At 42.2% G+C, this 21,858-nt stretch overlaps 1 protein-coding gene across 2 annotated transcripts in view; it reads left to right on the top strand.

Annotated features, from left to right (window-relative positions):
* The first annotated feature begins 469 nt into the window (after positions 1-469).
* Positions 470-21,858, top strand: part of Hhip (hedgehog interacting protein) — a 90,413-nt gene continuing 69,024 nt past the window's right edge. Inside the window, exons 1-4 of one of the 2 annotated variants that reach the window (XM_021170103.2) lie at positions 470-1,239; positions 6,853-7,045; positions 13,069-13,225; positions 13,953-14,154. In XM_021170103.2, coding sequence (XP_021025762.1) covers positions 961-1,239; positions 6,853-7,045; positions 13,069-13,225; positions 13,953-14,154 — 831 coding nt within the window. In that variant the 5' untranslated portion in view covers positions 470-960. The remainder of the gene's footprint in view (positions 1,240-6,852; positions 7,046-13,068; positions 13,226-13,952; positions 14,155-21,858) is intronic. The other variant, XM_029480876.1, reaches the window with a different exon arrangement.

Below are 21,858 nucleotides of genomic sequence, written 5' to 3'. Positions count from 1 at the left end.
GCTCCAGCCCACTGACTGAGTCCATCCCTCCCTGGGCTGAGGGAACCAGACCCGGTGGGCAAAGCCAGGCAAAGATTCCTCCCTTCTCACCTCTTCGTTGTCCCCTTTTACTCACACCATCTGGGAGCATCAGCCCCATCTTCTTGAGTGGCAGCAACGTACCAGGCTGGGCATCATGGCCAGGCCACCCCCACCCCGGCACGGTTGCGTTCCAGGTTCCGAGCCCCAGAGGCTGGCTCGGAGGGCTCCCCGTCCCTCCCCCCCCTCTCCTCTGGACTCCTCCGTCCCCGCCCCGTCGCAGCCGGAGGCCACCCTGGGCCCCGGCGAGCGCTAGCTCCTGGACCGCCCCCTCCTCTCTCCCCCATCCCGGGGCGGGGGCGCGCGAGCGCCGGTGACGTCAAGGGGCGCGCGGTGGCAGCACCTCCCCGCGCGCTAGTTAAAAAGAAGAAGAAAAGAGGGAGCGAAACATGAGAGGCTGTGTGAGAAGCTGCAGCCGCCGGCAGAGGAGACCTCAGCATCCTCGCGAGCCCAGCACCGACCCTGCCTCCGCCCGGCCAGCTGCCGCCACCGCCGCCCTTTCGGTTCCTGCTACTGTCTCACCTAAACAACTCCCATTCAGCGGACAAGCGAAGTTCTATGACTCTCTTCTCCTCTCCTTCCTCCTCTTCTTCCAACTCCTTCTCCTCCCACTTCCCAACCGCTGTGGAAAGCCCCTAACCCAACAGACGCTGGCAAGGCTGCGAACAAGTGTCATCTGCACTTTATCTTGCTGCTCCGGCTGCCCTAAGGCAAAGTTGCATAGCTCTACATCTTTCTTTCCCAGCCACCTCCCTCTGCCCCCAAGAGCGTCCCGCCGCCCCGCAGCACTCTCCTGGAGCTGCGCCCTAGTGCCCCTGCTGGGCAGTGGCCTTTCCCCCACCCCATCCTCCCGCGTCCTGCCCTTGCTGCTCCGGGCAGACGATGCTGAAGATGCTCTCCTTTAAGCTGCTACTGCTGGCCGTGGCTCTGGGCTTCTTTGAAGGAGATGCGAAGTTTGGGGAAAGGAGCGAAGGGAGCGGAGCGAGAAGGAGAAGGTGCCTGAATGGGAACCCCCCAAAGCGCCTAAAGAGAAGGGACAGGCGGGTGATGTCCCAGCTGGAGCTGCTCAGTGGAGGAGAGATTCTGTGTGGTGGCTTCTACCCACGAGTATCTTGCTGCCTGCAGAGTGACAGCCCTGGATTGGGGCGTCTGGAGAACAAGGTAGGCAGTCCCCTGCCTCTTACGTGTAGCTTGCTGAGATGCTGATAACTGCAAGAGAGTCCAAACATAAGTAGTTGTGGGTAGTTGTGATAACTTTTCTAAGGTGATTAAGTGTTTTGGGTGTGTGTTCTCAGCAGTGTACAGATGGATAGTTCTTCCTACTCTGGAGTCAGTTGTGGGGATGCTGGTCAAACTTGCCTATCTATAGAGAGAGACTTTTTTGTGGTACCCGCGTCCTGGTCTGAGCAAATATTTCAAAAGAATCGGGATTAGCTGTATTTTGGATCAAATGGAGCACTTGGTGAGGTGGAACTGTAAATTAGGGTGGCTGTGGTTTCCGGTTTACTTTTCTGGGGGCAAAAAAAGATTTGTTCAGTTTTCTCCACGTGCTCTAACTAGCGAGCAGATTGAATTATAAAGGCTCTCAGGACTCTGTTGGTTTATGATCTTAAACCCAATCTGAAGGGTCTAGCGTGCATGACAATGGTTAAGTCAGGAGAAGGGAACTCCTGGTACTGAAGAACTTGAGAGATTTTGCTGGACCTTCTTACGCGGTGGTTTCTCCTTCTTGTATCGTGGATGCAGGTTTTCACTGGTACTCCGTAGTCTAGGAGGATCTTGTCTGGAAACATATTTCTGAGTGATGACATATGAACTTCCCATGCATGATTAGCTTATCCAAGAAGTATCTGCCCCGAGTGCAAGAGGTCACTGGTCTTGATTCTGCATCAGATTTATTTTTACATGGGATGCTGTGCTGTGTGCTGTCTGTGGGATCCTGTCATTAACAATCACTGCACGGGGAGATAAACAATCAGGTGTCTCTGCTCCCCCTCTCTTTGCCCATTTTAGGTTTAATTAAGAATTCCTCTGTTACAAGCCTGCAGTTGTCAAGGTCTGAGAGACACTTGGAAAACTTGTGCTCCACTCTTGCTGGCCCAGGCACTAAAAAAAAAAAAAAAAAAAAAAACTGCCCAAGCTGAATCTAATTTTTATGCTCAGTTCACGGTAGATTTCACCCTATTATCATGTAAACAGCTCCTGCGAATCAACATATGTGTCTGGGTGGTACCTCTCACTTTGTTTTGTAACAAAAAGCCATATTGCATCATTTAATTTGCTCAAGTCATGCAAATAGGAAAAAAATCAATAGGACAAAAAGGGGTCGGCTTATCCTCCTCCCTACTAAACTGCTGCCCACACACAGCGCCCTGTTGCTTATGGCCAGGGAATAACAACACCGCCATTGTGTTTGTTAGTTGGTTCACTAATGGCTGAAACTAGAGAACATCATTCTCTTCCAGTCGCCAGCTCCGTCCAAATGTCCATGCCTTTTGAGGGAACGTTTGTCCGGCCCACTCTGTTCCCAGATGAGTGAGAGCTGTCTCGTGCGGGTTTCAGCTGAGGCTCGCTCTTTATTCTTACCATATGCAGCCGTAGTCTGAGATGGGGAACAGATAGTCCAGCATTTTATTCACAACAATGTCATTAAGCCCCAGGCTCCTAATTGAATGAAGCTACAGAAACAGCTCAGTCCTGAGCATCTTAAAGGCTTCTCCCGGGAGTCCCCACCCCCATCCTCAAGGGGGAAACTCAGAGAAAGGTGTAGAAATATATACTCCCCATGAAGTGTCCCTGGGTGTCATGTATGCTGCGAATATGAAGAGGATTCAGAGCCCCCCTGCAGTGCTGACCTCTTCCAGAAACATGTGGAATGCAAACTTTGTTCTATAGTGAGGAGAAGGGGCGAGAGAGAAGACTGGGGGGGGGGGGGCTGGGGGGGAGGAGGGTGTAGATTATAATCCTTAAGGGAAGATACATTAGAAAAAAACCTTAAGGAAAATCATTATTTAGGCAAGGTCTGCTGTGTTAGCTGTGTATGTTCCCGTCTAAGCCCTTCCAATCTCCACCAGACTCCACCAGATTTGTTTGGAAAAACGTGCGGACCAAGTTGGATCCAGCAGCCTGTGCTGCTCTGTTGCAAGTGGTTTATAAACAATACTCAAATTGTTCAAGGCAGAGATTGGGTACAGCCATACCCATAGATTCTTGACCTACGTTCTCACTTTTTAATAGTTTGTAAAACATGTTATTTTATAATAAACATCAGTGTCTCCCTTCCCCCCCCCCCATAAGCCTTCCCGGATTATAATGTATGTTAGGGTTTCATTTTATAAATGTGCATACAAGAGAGATGGAGGGCTATTTTAATGAGCCATTTGTTACTGTTATTTTTTCAAAAGAAAAATACTCCCTGAAAAGATTTTTACATTTCATCAACTTTTCAAGACAAGTAGTACTATGCAGAGTGTCCTGAGGGAAGAAATTTCTAAGACAAACAGATAATGAGAAACTACTCAGCAGATCGAGTGTGCCTAACAAATGTGCTTTAGTGAGCTAACATTTAGTTCCGTCTCTCAGACTTTATTACTATGTACGTATGTTTGAATTCCTTGTAGGTTTTAATAATGTTAGGTAATATAACAATGTTATGTGTTAACTACAATAACGCATAAGAGATGCCAAAATTTAGTAGGATGTGTTGTCTTAGCAAAATTGTTGTAGACCCTAAATACAGCATGCTAAAAGGATCTAATTCTTGTCACACCCTATCAAAATACTCCAGTTCTTAAACTTAACTTGTAGTCACAGAGGAACAGCCTCTCTCTCTCTCTCTCTCTCTCTCTCTCTCTCTCTCTCTCTCTCTCTCTCTCTCTCTCCCCCCCTGCCCTGGTGGTTTCACAGCCAAAGCTGTCAAGGAATGGGTGAAAAGTAATTGTTTTCAAGTGTGCCCTTTTACAATCACTTGTTTGCTCTGGCCCTTGCAGGGACAAAGGCTATTGTTGAACACATCCAACTAAACAAATAACTCATCCCGGGGTCCCTTTAACAGCTGCCTTCGTACAATGATCTATTTACATATTAGCCTAAAATTGAAACTGAACTCTTTAATGACATAATCCAGCACTATAGTCCAGAGGCGCGCGTGTGTTCTGCCCAACAGCTGAACAGTCTTGTAGGCATATGATTTTTTAGAAATTGCTTTTCTGTGGACCAAGTGATCTTAAAGCTACATCTTAATATACTGTCATGTTTTTCTCCTTTTCTCCTTTTATGGGACCCACATGGGTTCTCTTTTACCTCTTTGTTTAGTTACTTGATAAATAAAGAGAAATATAAGGGGGTCTCTGCCACCTATTTCTCTGCTGATAAGCTGCAGTCATGGGCTTTCTGTAGACTCCAACTTATCTTACCTTTCTTGCATAGATTTCACTTTCCCCTGACTAAAGATTAAAGGAAGAACTGCCAAATGTTATAGATTAGTCAGCCACAGCCTCGGTTCTTCCTAGGCTGGCTGTAATCATGTTTACAAGAGTTACACGATTTCCAAAGTATATTTAGCTAAGCCACTATAACTTGATGGCTTTGTACTTGGTTTTTAAAAATTGAAACCAGAAATTAATCTAAATTTCTTTTTAAGCTTCAGGGCAATGTCAGGCATAAAGTTAAGTACCTGTATGCCTGGCATGGACATGTTGGAGGGGAGAAAGAAAGAAAAGAGGGGGTAGCTCTCCTCCCTCTGCGCACAGCACACCAGTACTCATCGGTCTCAACCACTGTTGTTACTTGAACTGAGTCAGTTTAATTGACTTCAGTAAGACTATTGGTTCATTGAAACCAAAGTCAGAATGATGGCTCTATCTATCTTCAAATAGGTGTTTATACTGCAGACCTCACACAGAGTAAAATGTTCCCATCCTGCTGGGCCGGAACAGCGTCAAACTTTAACAAGAATAATATTCTACTTGATTTCAAATAATTTATTGAACCCTATTTGTGAGACTTTTGATGAGGGATCTTGTGGGCAGGACACATTCCAAAAATTGTAAAAGACAAAATTCTTTAGGCATTAAAAGCAAGCTCTTCCTGAAGAGCAGCTGGGAGGGGACATGGGATCATTCTGTATTAGCTATTAAAAAAAAAAAAAAAAAAAAAGGCAACACAGATCATCTCCATAAAAGCAAAGGTAAGTACAGCCCAGTCTTCTGGGAGCAGAAGAGGTGGCTTCAGTTCCCTGCTGTTGCTTAGTTCTCGGGGGTTTGCTATATGAGAAACAAACAGAACCAAGCTGTACACTGAATAGATCTTGTGAGGTCTCCAAGCTGGTCAATAAAAGACATTAAAAACATTCTTGGAATGCAAATTTTAAGTGTCTGGTGTATGTTTTCTTTTAGAAAACTTGGACCATTTAGTCACTTGTCACTTAAATAAACTGATAAAAATTAAAATGTAAATGCAACTATGATTAATAACTCTTGAATACTCTAAGTAGTTATAATATACACATGTTTTTTTTCTGAACTAGAGTAGCCTCTTTAGACTCTGAAATACTCAGAGCAATTTGATTTTCAACCACCTTGTCCTTTAGGAATAGGTTTTCTTTTAAGACCCTTGTGATGTTGTAATCCAGAAAAACACTGGCTAGATTATTTATCCAAATTACCTTAACATGTAAAATAAATACCTGTTTTAAAGAGCTAAACATTTTCCCAAAGTTTCAAACTTTTAATTTTAAGGCATTGTTCCAGAGAAATATTCAAGGAGAAGTCTACATGGAAACATTATAAAATAAATACATGCTGTGGCATATTGTAGTGTGCACATGGGGAAACTAGTGCTTGATTTAGGTAGCATTAATTTTATTTCTTAGATATTATGCTAATACTATCCCTTATACTTGCTGAAGGCTTCCTCAAATCAGGTTTTCAAGTGAACACTGATGCTAAGACCCGAACTACCTACAAGTTATTAACTCAAGGAATCATCAAGTCCTTTGAATTGATCTGATATATAAAGGACATATCATTGAGTGAATAATGATAAAAGTATTCTTTTCCACTAAAATTCACTACTCACTATACAAGAGCATGTTCATTTAACTCTATATCTATCATGCATATAAAATGTCTAGGGAGCTAGCTAGAAATTTTTTCCTGGCTAAGATATAATGAATGTTAAAAATGAGTCTTAAGCCTGTTTGGTTCAGCTTGGGGTGTTTTTATAAAACACAAAAGGCAGTGCCTAGTGTAGTCTGCAGATTGAAAACAAGTAGAATCTTACCAGGATGCTATTTAAGCACAGTTTTGAAATCATATAAGGGGTTTTAAGAATTAAATATACTTTTCATTCATGACACGGATGAGCCATGTCTTTAAATCACACTTTGGACACACTTGGGTAAAGGTATCTAATTTTTAAGGTAAATACGATTCAATATATGCTCTGGGTCAGAGGAAATGGAGCAAGCATTCCACAGTCTATAAACGTTTCGATTTAACAGCAGAAGGACAAATCCACACATTTGGATTTGCAGTGACAAGAAGAGCTTCTGTGTGTCCTCCTCTGACCTTCGTCTCCCTACTCTGGCCTCAGAGATAACGTGTGTCCTTCTGAGAAACTGTATGCTGTGACAAAGTCACTCTTCCTCTCTGAATTCGACTTCTATGCTCCCATGATTGAAGGGTGGGGGTCGGGGGAGGGGAGAAAACCTGACAGAGCTCACGTTTTGCATGACTAACGAGATGTGTTTCCGATTTGATTTGTGGCTTTCAGATCTTTTCTGCCACCAACAACTCAGAATGCAGCAGGCTGCTGGAGGAGATCCAATGCGCTCCCTGCTCCCCCCATTCCCAGAGCCTCTTCTACACACCTGAAAGAGATGTCCTGGATGGGGACCTAGCACTTCCGCTTCTCTGCAAGGACTACTGCAAAGAATTCTTTTATACTTGCCGAGGCCATATTCCAGGTAAAAACAAAACAAAACAAAACAAAACAAAACAAAACAAAACAAAACAAAACAAAAAAATACGACACAAAATTCAAACAACAAACAAATACGCAGAAGTTAAAACATTACTAAGAGCCCTTATAAGATCCCTGTCCTTCAAGGTTTGTTTACAGGAGTTGTAAATCGTGCTTTTCCTTCTTATTTTACGTCATAACCAGCTTTCCCAAACTCTTCCTTTTTATTGCCGTGGAAGAGAGCACTGCAGTTTGAGCTGACAGTTTGGTTTTGTTCTAATGGGGTTAAGTTTCTTGGTAAAATCCTAAGTGGTAAAATTTTTACACATTGGATTATCAGCATAACTTTATACAGGCTCGGTTATTATCAGTAAAACCTTTTCTGTCTTTTCATTTTTACCCTCTGAATTATACCCCCAGCAACAACAAACATTTCCTGTTAGAACCTTTTTTTTTTTTTTTTTTTTTTTTGTAATCTACCAGCATGAGTAGGACAGTCTCTCCCTCTAATATATAACCGGCCCCGGATAAGGGAGCACCAGTGGCTTTATAGATATTTCTTTGGATAAAGTGTGAGTATGAATTCCCAAAAGTGACATCTAACCAAGCATTTCACATACAGTGGCTAATTCATGCCTTAGAAACCATGCAGTGGGTAGAACGCTGAAGTCCTGTCCTCTAGACAGAGAGAGAAACTGAGACCCAACTCTCCTGTTTAATCAATGCTGTATGACGAGAAAACAACAGACTTGCTGTGAAGCTCTTCTGCACAGGGTGTCACAGGACACCAGGTTGCCATCACATTCCAGACCCTAATAAACATAGAATTAACACGGGCACCATCAAAAATGTATAACCTAGGACGAGGGCAGCTCAGTCGGCAAAGTACCTGCCACAAATGCCAGAGGGACTGAGTTCAGATCCTCAGCATCCATGGGGGGGGGGNGTGTGTGGGAGGAAGGCGCACATAGCCATGAGCATGTGAAACCGAGGGAAGGGAACGCAGACACAGGCAGATCCCGGGAGCTTGCTTGAGAGTAGGTGTCTGTATGGTTCAGTGAGATGGAAAGGGATTGAGGAAGATACCCGACATTAACTGCTAGCCATTTCATACACACGCATGCGCACACACATACACTACACACAACAGAGGCACACACACATTTATAAATTGTGCAGTTGTCATTTTAATTAGAGAAATAAACATGAAGGAAGAACATAATTTAACAAGACAGGTTCTTAGTACTAGTTCACACGTAAAAGTTCACACGTAAATCAATCCGATGAACCATTTATAAAACTAAATGGTATTTAAGAAAGAGGCAAGCCTGAGTGCAGCAGGCTGTGACTCAGGTGGTTCTTGGAAAGTGCTATACACATCTTAGTACTTTTCAGACTCACAAAAAATAGAGAAAAAAAATTGATAGAACTCTCTTATAAATAATAAACACTTTAGGTCTGCTTGCTTTTGCCTATAGCATGATATGTACCTAACTCTGTCTGGATGTGAGAATAGTATTGTTTTTATAAACTGTAGCCATGTTTCTGACCTTTCTTAAACTATCTGTATCCCCCTTTATCACATTCCTCAACGCAAAGTGGAACTGCTCACAGTAGCTCCTTGGCCCACAGAGAAGTGATAACAGATTGGAAAGCCTGGGGTTTGTGGCAGACTTCCTGCCTTTACAACCATTAGCTGAAACTGATACCAGCGCTTGGCATCTTCATTTAACTTTATCACTTCATAGCAAACGCAGCATGCTAGATCCACAGACTCCCCCATGGTGGTCTTTATACAGTCGAAGTTATTTTAGTGTTGACAATAGCAAAACAAGTCTACAAGAGCAACCGAAAGATAGAGCCCAGCAAACCGCCCTGGGCCCGAACTGCAAGTGCGTCACTTCCCAGATCAGCGTATGTGGTGACGAATGACAAATTTATTTTTCTACAAAGTTTGTGTATATGTAAAGCTGCTGAAGTGCATCAAGATGTCAAGTGCTCTTCTCGGCCACCCAGGCTGCCTTGAAAGATAACCCACATGAAAGCTAGACTCCAGAGGTGGAGAGAGCCTGAGAGTGCTGCGGAGACCCAGGGAGAGTTTAGCAGCAAGCCTTAGAGGGACAGCCTTTCCTTAGGTCACAAGCTGATAGTACTTTTAAATACTTGATCCCGAAGTGAGTCATAATAGCACACACTTTTTGAGGCATTTATGGTCATTGATTTATTAGCCGGTCTGAGTTCTAGCAGGTAGGGTACCATTTCCTAAGGTGTGATGAACAATGAACGAAGCACAAGTCCTCCCAACCAGCCCCTGCCCAGCTTCTGGCTCACTGGGGCTTTAGAGCTGATTACAAAGACAACTTTGAGATTTCATTTTATAAGAAACTGGATCACAGCACCCCAGCTGCTCCTACCAATGCCCTCTTCTTTCTACAAATCAAAATCTCGAAGAGGACGAAAACCTAAGAAATGTGCTTTGTAAAAAATTCTGATAGATAAATAAAATCAGGAGCTCCTTATTTCCTAAAATGTAGAAAAGAGATTTAAAAGCAGTAAAATTGTGCATTTCTCTAGACTATCAATCAAAATGTTCTCCACTTGTGGACTCACTGAGAAAGGCAATTTCCTAAAATTTCTTCAGTGCCCAAATCCAGAAAGACCCTGTGGGTCTTTCTTTGGCCTGAATGAGCCAAATAGATATTTTGTGTTCATTAAAGCTGGTATAATACACTCTGAGAAAGGCACATAGAGACATCCATTGGCATTGCTTTATTCTTTGTACCTATTATTGTAATGATTTTTATCACTTCTAGACAGTCACGTCCCAGCAGTCAGTTCCAGCCGTGTGAAAGGTCTGTACCCAATTAGTTCAATTGGTTTAATCCTGTGGCTAATGAGGCCAAGGTCAAGGGTTTGAGTCCATTGAGTTTCCCCAGTTCTGACTCCATCAGATACCTAACACATGTGTCTTATTAGTCCCAGGGAGAAAGGCTGGAGGTACAGAATGGACACATGGAAAGCCGTCCTCCCAGGGCCTCAGAGGTTCCTCCCCTTCTTCCCAGGCCTCAGCAGCTCCTCCCCTTTCCAGTATCAAGATGGATGAACATAGGGGTAAAAGATAACGTCTCAAAAACACATAATGAGAAATAAATTGGAAAAGTTAGTACACTCTGGGGAGTATTTCCCAGGCCAGTATTTTTATAGGATGCTGTGTGGAATAGAGGGTTGGATTCACCATCTTGGAAAATGGCTATGAAGTCTGAATACTTGATTAGTAACCAAGGGTTTAGCAAATACAGCTAAAAGAATACTCAAGTATTTCTGCATTTGTAGACCTGACCAGTGTGGTGATTCAGGCCAAGCTAAACACATACCTTCAGTAAAAGGCTCTCCGGTGAATTCCTACAACCAAAGGTGTGTGCTTGGCCAAAGGGATCAGGACATCTAAATATACAAGTTTAAGAAGATACTTTATCCTTTAATGCTAAGATATTCTATTAGAAAATTATTCTCATTTCCTAATATTTATTCCCAGTATATACTGCTCTTAAAAGTGCTTTCAGATAGTTTCTTGCATTTATTAATTTCCTCTCAAAGTGGTACGAGTTTGTAGATACCCAATTGCTTTTAAAGCAAACTTCATTTTTTTTTTAAATTTTTACTCAAACAGACTTATTTTTAGTATTTTTAGTTTTCAACTAGGTGCTCACCACTGAAGAGTGAGCGGAGAAACTTATGTTTTACAGTGAATTCCTGAAGATGAATAAACTCTCTGTTCCTTTCTGTATCTGATGGTACCAGATTTTCAAAGGAAGAAAACCTCCTCATTGCCCCTACTAAAGAGCATCCTCTGGTTCCTTTCCCATCCCCTGCATCCCTGAGGGCACACACAGTACCCTGCATACCTGTGTACACACACCTTCTGAGGGCACATACAGAAACCTGTATACCTGTGTTCATACACCCTTGAGGGCACACACTTTTTCTGGCCTTCCCCATTTCCCAACAGCCTAAACAGAAATTGCTCTTGAAGAGTCCTGTCAACAATTTAAGGGAATATATTTCACCCAAAAATGAGGTCAAAATGTATCCCATACTTTATCACATGGGACACTTTCACCCCAAGGTTGGTTTGTTCAGAGGTTTGGGCTGACCCAGGTCAAGCTCACTGGAAGAGAGCTTTGAGTGTCTTGCAAACTCTATCAATAAACCTTGCTTGGCTGAGCTCCAAATCTTGTTCTTAGAAATTAATACAAAACCTGAATTTGTTATATGATTTTTAAACTCCGACTAAGTTATCTGATGCTTTTATCCCAAGACTAGCAGGCAAAGTGAAAAAATCAAGTCGTAATGTAAAAAAGAGAACTTCACTATAGTAAAGAGAAGCGGGCGAGAGACCTTTTTCTGGATCATTAAAGACTCTTGCCCGAGCTGACTCTGATAAAAACAGATCAAGCAGAGGTTTCGTGTGTATGTTTGTTTGTTTGCAGTGTTAATATCAAGCCTGGGCTTTGAGTTGCTGGGCAATTACTCCAGCATTTATATCCTTAGCCCAGATCCTGATAAAAGTGTACTTAGAATACAGATGCAATCTTAGTGACAAGCACAATAAAACCAGGATCTTATTACCTCAAATATAGATGTCAAATTTTTCTGTATTTTCCCTCTGGCCTAAAGCTTTTAATTTCATACACAAGGAGACCTGTACTTATAAAAATTATTGCAGACCCCGGGGCTGGGAGAATGATTCCGCTGGTAAAGTGCCTGCTATATAGCGACCAGAGATCAATCCCCAGTATGCATGTAAAAAGCTGAGCACAGAGGCATGAGGGGCAACCCCAGAGATGTGGAGAGTGAGACAGGAGGCTCCTTGGTGCTCACTAGGTGGCCAGTATCATGGAATTCTGGAGCTTCACGGTCACTGAGAGACTAAGGAGTGGGACAGTCAAGGAAAACACCAAATGCTGGCTTCTGACCTGTACACTTCCATCTGTGCTCACACACATGCGCGTGTGGACACACACAAACCAATTTTAATATAACATGAAAAAAATCTTTATCTTACCACCTGCTTAGTAAATCTGTTGTGTAATCTATCATGCTTTTGTTCAGGTGGGTGTCAGCTTGTCTTCTTAAGAGGATAGAAGAGATCACTTAAATATATACTATCATTATCCTTTAGGGGGAAAGTGCAAGGAAAAAAAAGCCTTCAAAATACTTGAGATGAGATGCTGACTCCTAGCATCAATTCCTTGCTTAAAGATTGCACAGTGGGTCATTAATTTAATATGGAGATTCTTGTTATCTCCCTGTGAATGCATTGCATTAAGAGAATTAGCAAACAATAGACTACTTGTCATGTGTTCTTTTTAGGAAGGTATTTAGTACTGTAGAAAAATTAGACTAATTAGCAATGAGGTCAGCTCACAGATGTAAGCTGGGATCAGTGAGGAAGCTCGAGGAGAGTCAACACAGGAACTTTAAGATTTAAAAAAAAATGCAGTAAGATTTACCGTTGGGCTTTTATAACATGCCTTTCATATAGCCTTTCAAGTAACCAGAACAGGGCCTGGAGAAGATGGCTCAGTGGTAAACATCACTTCCTGCTCTTGCAGAGGATCTAGGTTCAGTTTCCAGCACCAAATTGGAAGCTCACAACTGTCTCTTACTCCAGTTCCAGGGGATCTGATGCCCTTCTGGTCCCCTCAGACTCCAGCACATACACAGTGCATATAAACTCATGAAGGAACACACATATACACCATATGGATGGATACATAAGTCTTTTAAAAGTACTCAGCATAAATTATACTTGTATTGGAACTCTGAAATGTGTTTCAAGAAGAAAAGGGCATCTCAATCCCTCCTTCTATGCTTTTTTCTTTCATATTGCTGTAGTCTGGGTTTCCCTGGTATTATTCGTACAGTCTCTAAAAAACGTCTCTGGCCATATGCCCCATCTTTCAAGTGAGCTGGTTTTGCTAGACTTCACGGTCCTAATGAGTCTTCCTACGTGTCTGTTTAAAGGGCTTCTTCAAACAACTGCTGATGAATTTTGCTTTTACTATGCAAGAAAAGATGCTGGGTTATGCTTTCCAGACTTCCCGAGAAAGCAAGTCAGAGGACCAGCATCTAACTACTTGGGCCAGATGGAAGACTACGAGAAAGTGGGGGGAATCAGCAGGTCTGTAAAATTCTATTCTCTCTCCCTCTCTCTCTCTCTCTCTCTCTCTCTCTCTCTCTCTCTCTCTCTCTCTCTCTCCTCTTTACTCTTAAAAAAAACAAATCCATGGTTTTGACAGCAACACGCCTATATATACTTATGCTCAGGAGCTATAGACTCCACATGCATTAAGGTCATTTTCCTTCATAGCAGTTTGCTCTCCTAAAATTATAGCTTAAGTGCATTTAATACTTAGACTCCTAATCCTATGTTATGAGCTTGGCTTCTCTGTGACTCATGGGAATTTTATGGGCACAGTGTTCAACTTGGATTTTATGATTGTCGCTAGCTTTATGGCACCATGGAAATATTCAGCACTTATTAGCAAATCAGTTTTTCTTTATATAAATAGATCTTAGAACATTCTCCTTAAATGTCTTCTCATAAAGGCTCATTATCATGAGTAAAAGCAAATTTTAATTATTGTCACTGAAAGATGAGCTAATGAGCTAATGACATTTCAGGATAAACCATTTGGATTCTCACTTTTACTTTCTGGGAAAAGGATATCGTGTTATTTTTCCCTTGAAAAGATGGTAGGACTTAGCAAAATGATGCTCGGGTTAGCAGTCCTTCCTGATTTCCAAAACCATTGGTTCTTGGAGGAAACAAACCTTGGTGAAGCTGGATGCACCCCTTTGCCCCTCCATCAGAAGGGGGACTGACTGGTTTTCTCTGGTTTGCTTAGAAAACACAAACACAACTGCCTCTGTGTCCAGGAGGTCATGAGTGGGCTGCGGCAGCCTGTGAGTGCTGTGCACAGCGGGGATGGCTCCCATCGGCTCTTCATTCTAGAGAAGGAAGGCTACGTGAAGATTCTAACCCCAGAAGGAGAACTGTTCAAGGAGCCTTACTTGGATATTCACAAACTTGTTCAAAGTGGAATAAAGGTTGGCCTTTTATATTTCTTCATTTTGTTCTGGTTGTATAGGCTTTATCTTAAATGTGCTCTGCTTCACTGAAGGCATATTTCTGTAATAAAATAAAGAATATTTGAGAAGGGAAATATGGAGATAATCTAAGAGATCAATAATTGCAACAACTGAGAGGGTTGAAGACATCTTTGTTTTACTTACTGGCTTCTAAGTGTTGTAAATATCTTATAATATTTTGACATTTACCCTATATAGTGTTCATATTTAAAATAACTTTTGCCTTTAGGTCTTAGTCAATGAGCATAACATTTCATATTACATATTCACATTTTCGAGTAGAAACAAAGATCTTTTTTTTGGAAATTGTAATTGGTTCCTTTATCATGCCTTTTATTTGTCTGTGTCACAAGAAAAAGTGTTTCTTATCTGTGACTTCTTTGAACAGTGCTTTTACAGGTAAGTCAAATTTTTTAAATCAATAATTAGTCATCTATATAATACATAATCTGAATTCACTGGCCAAATAACCTAGGTATATAAATAAAATGTCCTGTTCATGTTACATGAATAGCAGATGATGTCATGTCATTGGTAGCAGAGGTTGGTCGTAGCTGTGGCATTCTAGATCAGAGACATGTGCACCATCTCATGACTATACTAGAGGAAAATGAACAAGCCATGAGTCTCAGGAAGACTTGGTTATCCTTTTCATTTTTTTACGTGGAAAAAGGAGCAGAGGAGGAATTACAATCTGAGGCTCGTCTCATTCTCACCACCGAAAGCAAAAGAAACCAATGAAAGAAAAATATATTCACAATATTTATTTTTTACCTATGGGGTTTTCTGTTTGTTTGTTTTTTAAATAAATGGAATGAGTCAGGAGGGTACAGGTGAAGCTCTGGGTTCAATACTCAAAACCACAATCACTGGGCCAGCAAGACAGTTCAGCTTCCATGCAAGTCTGACCACCTGAGTTTGACCTCTGGACCCCACCGTGTAGAGAATAGGCACTTGAAAGCTGTTCCCTGCCTCCAAAATGACACAGTAGGTGGGCAAAGCACACTATGCCCACACCCACAGACTAATAATAAACTACACATATCCTTTGAGGGTGGAGATATAGCTCTGTACAGAGGGTTAACCTGGTATGTATGAAGCCATTGGTCCAATCCTCTGTACAAGGGATGGAGGATTAAATCCCTCCTTTGATGCATCCCTGTGATCTCAGCACTTCAGAGGCCAGTTCAGGAAGACCATAAATTTAAGGCCTATTTGCATTAGACAATGAGATTCTACAAGTCGCTATTTGTCTTATTTTTCAATTTTTTATTTTTTTAAATTTTTTATTATTTTACGTGTATGGGTGTTTTCCCTGCATGTATATACGTACATCACATGCCTGGTGTCTATGGAAGCCAGAAGGCCTGGAGTTACAGATGGTTGCGAGCCACCATATGAGTACTAGGAATTGAACCTGGATCTTCTGGAAAAGCAACCATTGCTCTTAACTTCTGAGCCATCTCTCCAGCCGCCATTCATATCCCTTTGTGTGTGTGGTGGTGGTGGTGGTGGGGCACGCATGCATGCGCGAAAGAGAAGAAGGGAAGAAGAAAGCTTTTGACAGGGAACTTGGCCACCAGGAGAGATTATTTGAGTAAATCTATTGTTTGTACATTGATGGCTTCCGCTTTCTCTAAAGGAAACATTACTAGATTCATAGCAGATAATTAATTAAGATCGAGTACTAATGAGTGTAGTCTCTGAAGTTGGTCTGGCTAACTGGCTGTGGTGTCCGTATGGAGCAAAGATGGAGCGGCAAGTGCGTCTGTTACTCACAGTATAGCTTCCTCCTGTGCGAGTGACGTGTGCACCTGCAAAGGAACAACGGAGAAACGTGTTAGGTCCATCCTCTGTGTGCCACTGATCAAAGGAAACTACAGCTCAGCTTCCCACACCTAAACAACCTGTAAATGAAATTAAAAACAAATACCTCCCCCTCCCCTTCCCCCTTTCCCCTTCCTCCCTCCTCCCTCCTCCCCACCCTCTCTCTCTCTTACTCACACACACACACACACACACACACACACACACACACACACACACACTATAATTTCCTCTATTTACTATATTTTAGGACTTCCCTAAGATTTGGAAACTTTTCTCAAAAACTTGCTTTCAGGGGCTGGAGTATAGCTCAGGGGCTAGAAATCAAGTGCTGCTCTTGCAGAGAACCCAAGTTTTGTTCTCCTCAGGTCAGCTGTCTCATAAGCCTCTGTAAAGCCAGCTCCTGATACCCACTTTCCAGCTGCCGTGACTGAGCACCAAACACACGTAGACACACCCAAAAGCATCCATGAGCGCTCACGCACACACACATGCACGTAAGTGTATGTATGTACGAGCTTTGTAAACTTCATTAAATACTTGCTTTGAACTGTTCCATTCATATCTTATTCATCTAGGATGACTTCTTCGTTCTAGTTTCTCCATTGTAAACAAAAGTCATTTATCACTCTTGTATCTTTTGCTTAACCTGTTGGAGGATTCTTCTCTTAATAGTCATTCATAAAAAGAATGGTACTGAGTGGAATATTAGTATAAATATATGTTCTCAATTTGCCTTAAGTATGTTTTCAAATATTTAAGGATATATTACTTTCTAATACTATTTCAGAAAAATGTTGATGTTAAAAAGATGCATATGGTCAAAAGTAGCTGTAAGAAAGGTCTCAGAACACCAGAAACTTTGCTGTACAAAATAATAAGAGTGATCAACTTATTTCTACTTCAATTTAACTGCCTAAAGAACATATGGCTCCCTTTAAACTCACTATTACTTTGAAGTCCTTCTCTTTCCAATTACACGTGTTCACTGGGATACTGAAAGAACGATCCAGTGGGCTATTGTGTTCTGGCAGGGAAACATTTTGTAATGCAACTTCACAGTCCAGGAGTCTGCAGGAAGTTTGCAACGGCAGTCTCTAGGAATTTTGCAGAACACAATCAATCTTGTAAGAAATCTTGTTGAGTTTGGCATCTGGGTTTCCAGAGGAGCCACAAAGCTTCTGGAGCTCACCATAAACTTCAGAACCCATTATCCTGGTGAGTCAGCAGGCCATTGACAGCGTGGTGGGGCAGATGCCACCATATTCATGAATGGATCATGAGCTATAGCATTGGCTGTGATCATTTGCCTCTCAGAGACTTAGGAAATAGACATTTCATAGCTGTCTTTCCAGAGATGTCCCAGGCTTCTTTGATACTAGGAATGTTTAACGAGCTTGTGTGTGGATGTTCTGGTTGTCTACAACTATTTTGCATAAATGATGTAAGTAAGACTTTTCAATTAGCCATTTTACATACGTCTTCTTTTCTGTTCTTTCAGTTTTAAAATCTTAAGTGGTGGTGTAAAGTCATTTAACTACAACATACAGTCCACAAAATTAATAATACATTCTAAACCCAGCCTCCACGTGCCTAATTAGATGAAAGTTATAGAAACTTCCATGGAGATCTCAGCCACATGACACCAATTAATGGCCTGTGGGAGTAAATTAAGGCAGACATAAAGAAGAATCTCTGATTACAAGACTTTCTGAGAGCTAGGGATGGTTACAAGGATTCTGGAATGTTCTCTCTTCTAATTGTCAATTAAGATTGGATAGTGACTTCTGGCCCATAATAAAAGCAAGTTAAACCCAGTTGATCTTAAATTCTACTGGACCTTGTAACTGTAGGCAATGTCATGTACAGCCAGCCAATGTGTGTGTGTGTGTGTGTGTGTGTGTGTGTGTGTGTGTGTGTGTGTGTGTGTGTGTGTGTGTGTGTGTGTGTGTGTGTGTGTGTGTGTGTGTGTGTGTGTGTGTGTATGTGTGTGATATGTAAGTGTGTTTACATGTTCATGCTGGTACATATGTATGTATATGTGTATGCATATCCAGAAGCTAGCCGTGGATGGTGGATATCTTTCTTTATCACTTTCCATGTTGTTTTTTGGAACAAGATCTCTCATTGAGAACAGGGATCACTGATTGGCTAGACTTGCTGGCAAAAGAATTCTGAGAATCCACCTGTCTCTGATCACCCAGCACTAAGGTTACAGATGTGTGTCACTGTGCCGGGATTGTGCACGCTTGTGAGGCAGAAGCTTCGCTGACAGCCAGAGTATGTTGCCTAAAATATGAGAGATCATAGTATCCTGGGGGATACTATGTCCAGTTCACATGACAACAGTGATCTATTAACATACAAAACCTAAGTTAAAGAACATTTGCTATGGGAAATGAGCCTGGAAATTACAATGGAAGAGTCAGTCTGAAGCACAATTTACAAGTCCATCACTAGTGCTGACACTGAAGAACAGCTCATGGGTCAGACTGAGGAGCAGACACTGTGTATGGCTGTTGCACACATGCTGTCACTGTTGGTCCCATGGGCAATGGGCACGAGATTGTGCTCCCTGAGTCCAGAAGATCTTTAGATACTTGGTCTGTGGAATATTTAAAGTGGGCTTCTTTCAAATTTGAATTGGAGCTTCTGAAGTCCAAGAAGCAACTCCCCTGTCTGAATTCCTCAGAGATAACAGACCAGCCCTTCTCCAGGATGGACGCTCACTTTTACAGACCAGACCTGGGAGCTTTCAAAGTTGCAACCTAAATCAGAGTGGGTAGGGTCGGACTCAAGCAGAATGCATTCTCACAATATTTAATGGTTGGTCAGTTTCACAAAGGACAAGACTCATAGTCCCTGCCTGGTGCACACCCAGGTGCTGTGTCCTCCATGATTGAGAGGAAGCGGCTGAGCACCAGTCCTTCACCTGCGTCTTTTGTTAGACATGCACTCCAGTGAGAACAAGGAGAGGAGTTAACTGTGGTAGTGTAAACTACTTGACATGGAGTTTTTGAAAAATACTATTTCTTATCCTTTGTGCCCATGTGTGTGCACTTGTAGTGTGTGTGTGTGTGTGCATGCATGTGTGCATTTGTAGTTTGTGTGTGTGTGTGTGCATGCATGTGTGCACTTGTAGTGTGTGTATGCATGTGTGCATTTGTAGTGTGTGTATGCATGCATGTGTGCACTTGTAGTGTGTGTGTGTATGCATGCATGTGTGCATTTGTAGTGTGTGTATGTATGCGTGCATGTGTGTATTTGTAGTGTGTGTATGTATGCATGCATGTGTGCATTTGTAGTGTGTGTGTGTATGTATGCATGCATGTGTTCATTTGTAGTGTGTGTGTGCATGCATGTGTGCATTTGTAGTGTGTGTATGTTTATATGCATATGTTCATTTGTAGTGTGTGTGTGTATGTATGCATGCATGTGTTCATTTGTAGTGTGTTTGTGTATGTATGCATGCATGTGTTCATTTGTAGTGTATGTGTATGTATGCATGCATGTGTTCATTTGTAATGTATGTGTATGTATGCATGCATGTGTTCATTTGTAGTGTGTGTATGTATGCATGAATGTGTTCATTTGTAGTATGTGTGTGTGTATGTATGGATGCACACACATGTGAAGGTGAAAGGACAACTTGTGGAAGTCAGTTCTTTCCTTTTACCACATGGATCTTGAAGATTAGGCTCAGGTCACCTATCAAGCTTGGCAGCAAACAATCCACTAAACCATCCCACTGGCCTGACATCAAGCTCCATGTTGGAATCTGATGCTTGGCTAGTTGGCAATTTGCTATCATCAGTGTTCCTGTAATTTGCTGTTGTCTCTGTAAATCCTACTTGCAAAGGACCTGGACCCCAGAGGTACTCTAACATAATCTCACCAAAGCAGCTTACACCACTGAGGATCCAGAAGTCAGCCATGGCCTTGCAAATGTGCAGAAGGAAGCAGCAGCCAGCCTGCACCTGACCCCTGCAGGGACCTGGCAGGCATCACTCAGCATTTGGTTCTCCTGAGCAGTCAATAGACAGAGGGTCACAGCCTCAGGCCCCAGCTTGCTGCCTGCATCAGAGCTTGTCTGTCATTGGAGCAAGTGTCACTGGACCCAGGTCCCTCTCTGTCTACTTGGATCCTCCCTTCAAAAGATGTTTTTTAAAGCAGTCCTTTTATCGGGGGAGGAGAGGACATAAGGGTGAAAGCTGCTGATTGTCCGGGTGACTGAGCCCATTGAGGCAGGGCTCTTGAGAGACCCAGCCCTAGTGCAAGGCAGTCCCAGGAACATGTGGAGGAGGATAGAGGGTGTTCGGAGGCCAGCCCTGCCTGGACAGCTCCTGACTTGTAATTCACAGGCAGAATAACCAGCATTTCGGGTTTATTGAGTTCCAAGAGTTCACTGGCAGACCACTGGGTTATGTTCTAGCTTTCTGAAACTTGCGTGTTTTCTGTCATTAAGTTACAATCTTATGGCAGTCCCTGAAATGTCGCTGTGTTGTTGTTTGCATGATAGGAGGCAAGAGTGACTTACCATGTGTAAAGTGCTTCCTCCAAAAGGCAGGTAGTGCCCATGCTCTAGTTGGAGAGAAAGCAAACATCCAGTTGAAAGAAAGCAGCAAATTATATTTGTAAACCATTACAATAGGGCCATCACCACTGTGGAAAGGGTTTGGATACTGTGCATCATTTAAAGAATTTATCATTATTTATACATTTTTAAGATAACCCAGGCTAGTCTCATGCTTGTGCCCTTCCTGCATCAGCCTTCCAAGAGTCAGGATTGCAGATGATAATCAACACACCTGGCTTCGTTCTGAAAGTTTTTCACATATAAAATTACTGCTTATAAGTTATTAAGCTGAGCCAAACTGAAAAAAGACTTGCTATTGTGTAGAAATAAACATGTTTTCTATTCTTATGATAAATGGTAGACATTGTCTTTCCCCAGATTCAAACTTCCACCAAACACAAACCTTCTTTTTTTAATTTTTAATTTCTTTAGAAATCTGGTCCAAAACCAGTCAGTTGAACTAAAAACAAAGTGTTGCCACGTTAAGTGACAGTTGTTATTCAGTGGGTTGGGTGTTGGTTTCCACTAAGGCGCTGTCTTTTCCTTAGTCAGTACTGCGGGTGCTTTGTGCCAGAATGCTCAGAGCTTTATGGAAACAATGTTATTTTCTATTTAAAGTGTTTCATCTCATTTTAAATTCAGTATCTAATATTTTTTTCATAAAGCAAAAAATCCTTTGGTATAAATAAGTTGAACAGCTCAAATCCAAAAATCTGAAATCCAAAATGGCTCAGAATCAGCCTCTGTGGGCCCTTGCATGACACACTGAGAAGTCTCACACTTTGAAACTTTGTCCTGCACAAAATGATCTACGATGCTGTATTAAACCCTGGGAGATATCTCAGTGGATAAAGCACTTGTCATGCAAACATAAAAACCTGAGTTCAAGTCCTGGAGCCCCAGTGTAAAGCATCGGAAAGCATCCGTGTAGGGAAATGAGAAGTGCAGACAGGATAGCCCCTGTGAGCTCATGGGCCAACTGGCTTGGGATACAAGGCAGAAAAATGGTGGAAGATAAGGATCGCCTATGCTGTTGATAGGATCTTTGTACTGAGTAGAAACACACTGGGGTTTATGCCAGCCTGGGGCATTTTCATACATCAATTGTTTTTATCTTGTGTCCTGGTTTAAGCTAGAGTGGCTTGCTCCTTGTTCTCTGGTTGAGTAGAGAACACATGCTTTCTCCTATGTGTTAGGTGAGGAAAGCCCCACCTCCTTGAATGTCTTTATATTCACTGAGGATTTCAAGGGCAAAGGAA

The sequence above is a fragment of the Mus caroli genome, chromosome 8, assembly GCF_900094665.2.
Source record: "Mus caroli chromosome 8, CAROLI_EIJ_v1.1, whole genome shotgun sequence".
Taxonomy (NCBI): domain Eukaryota; kingdom Metazoa; phylum Chordata; class Mammalia; order Rodentia; family Muridae; genus Mus; species Mus caroli.
The sequence above is the reverse complement of the archived record's forward strand: the minus strand, read 5'-3'. Positions and strand labels throughout refer to the sequence as shown.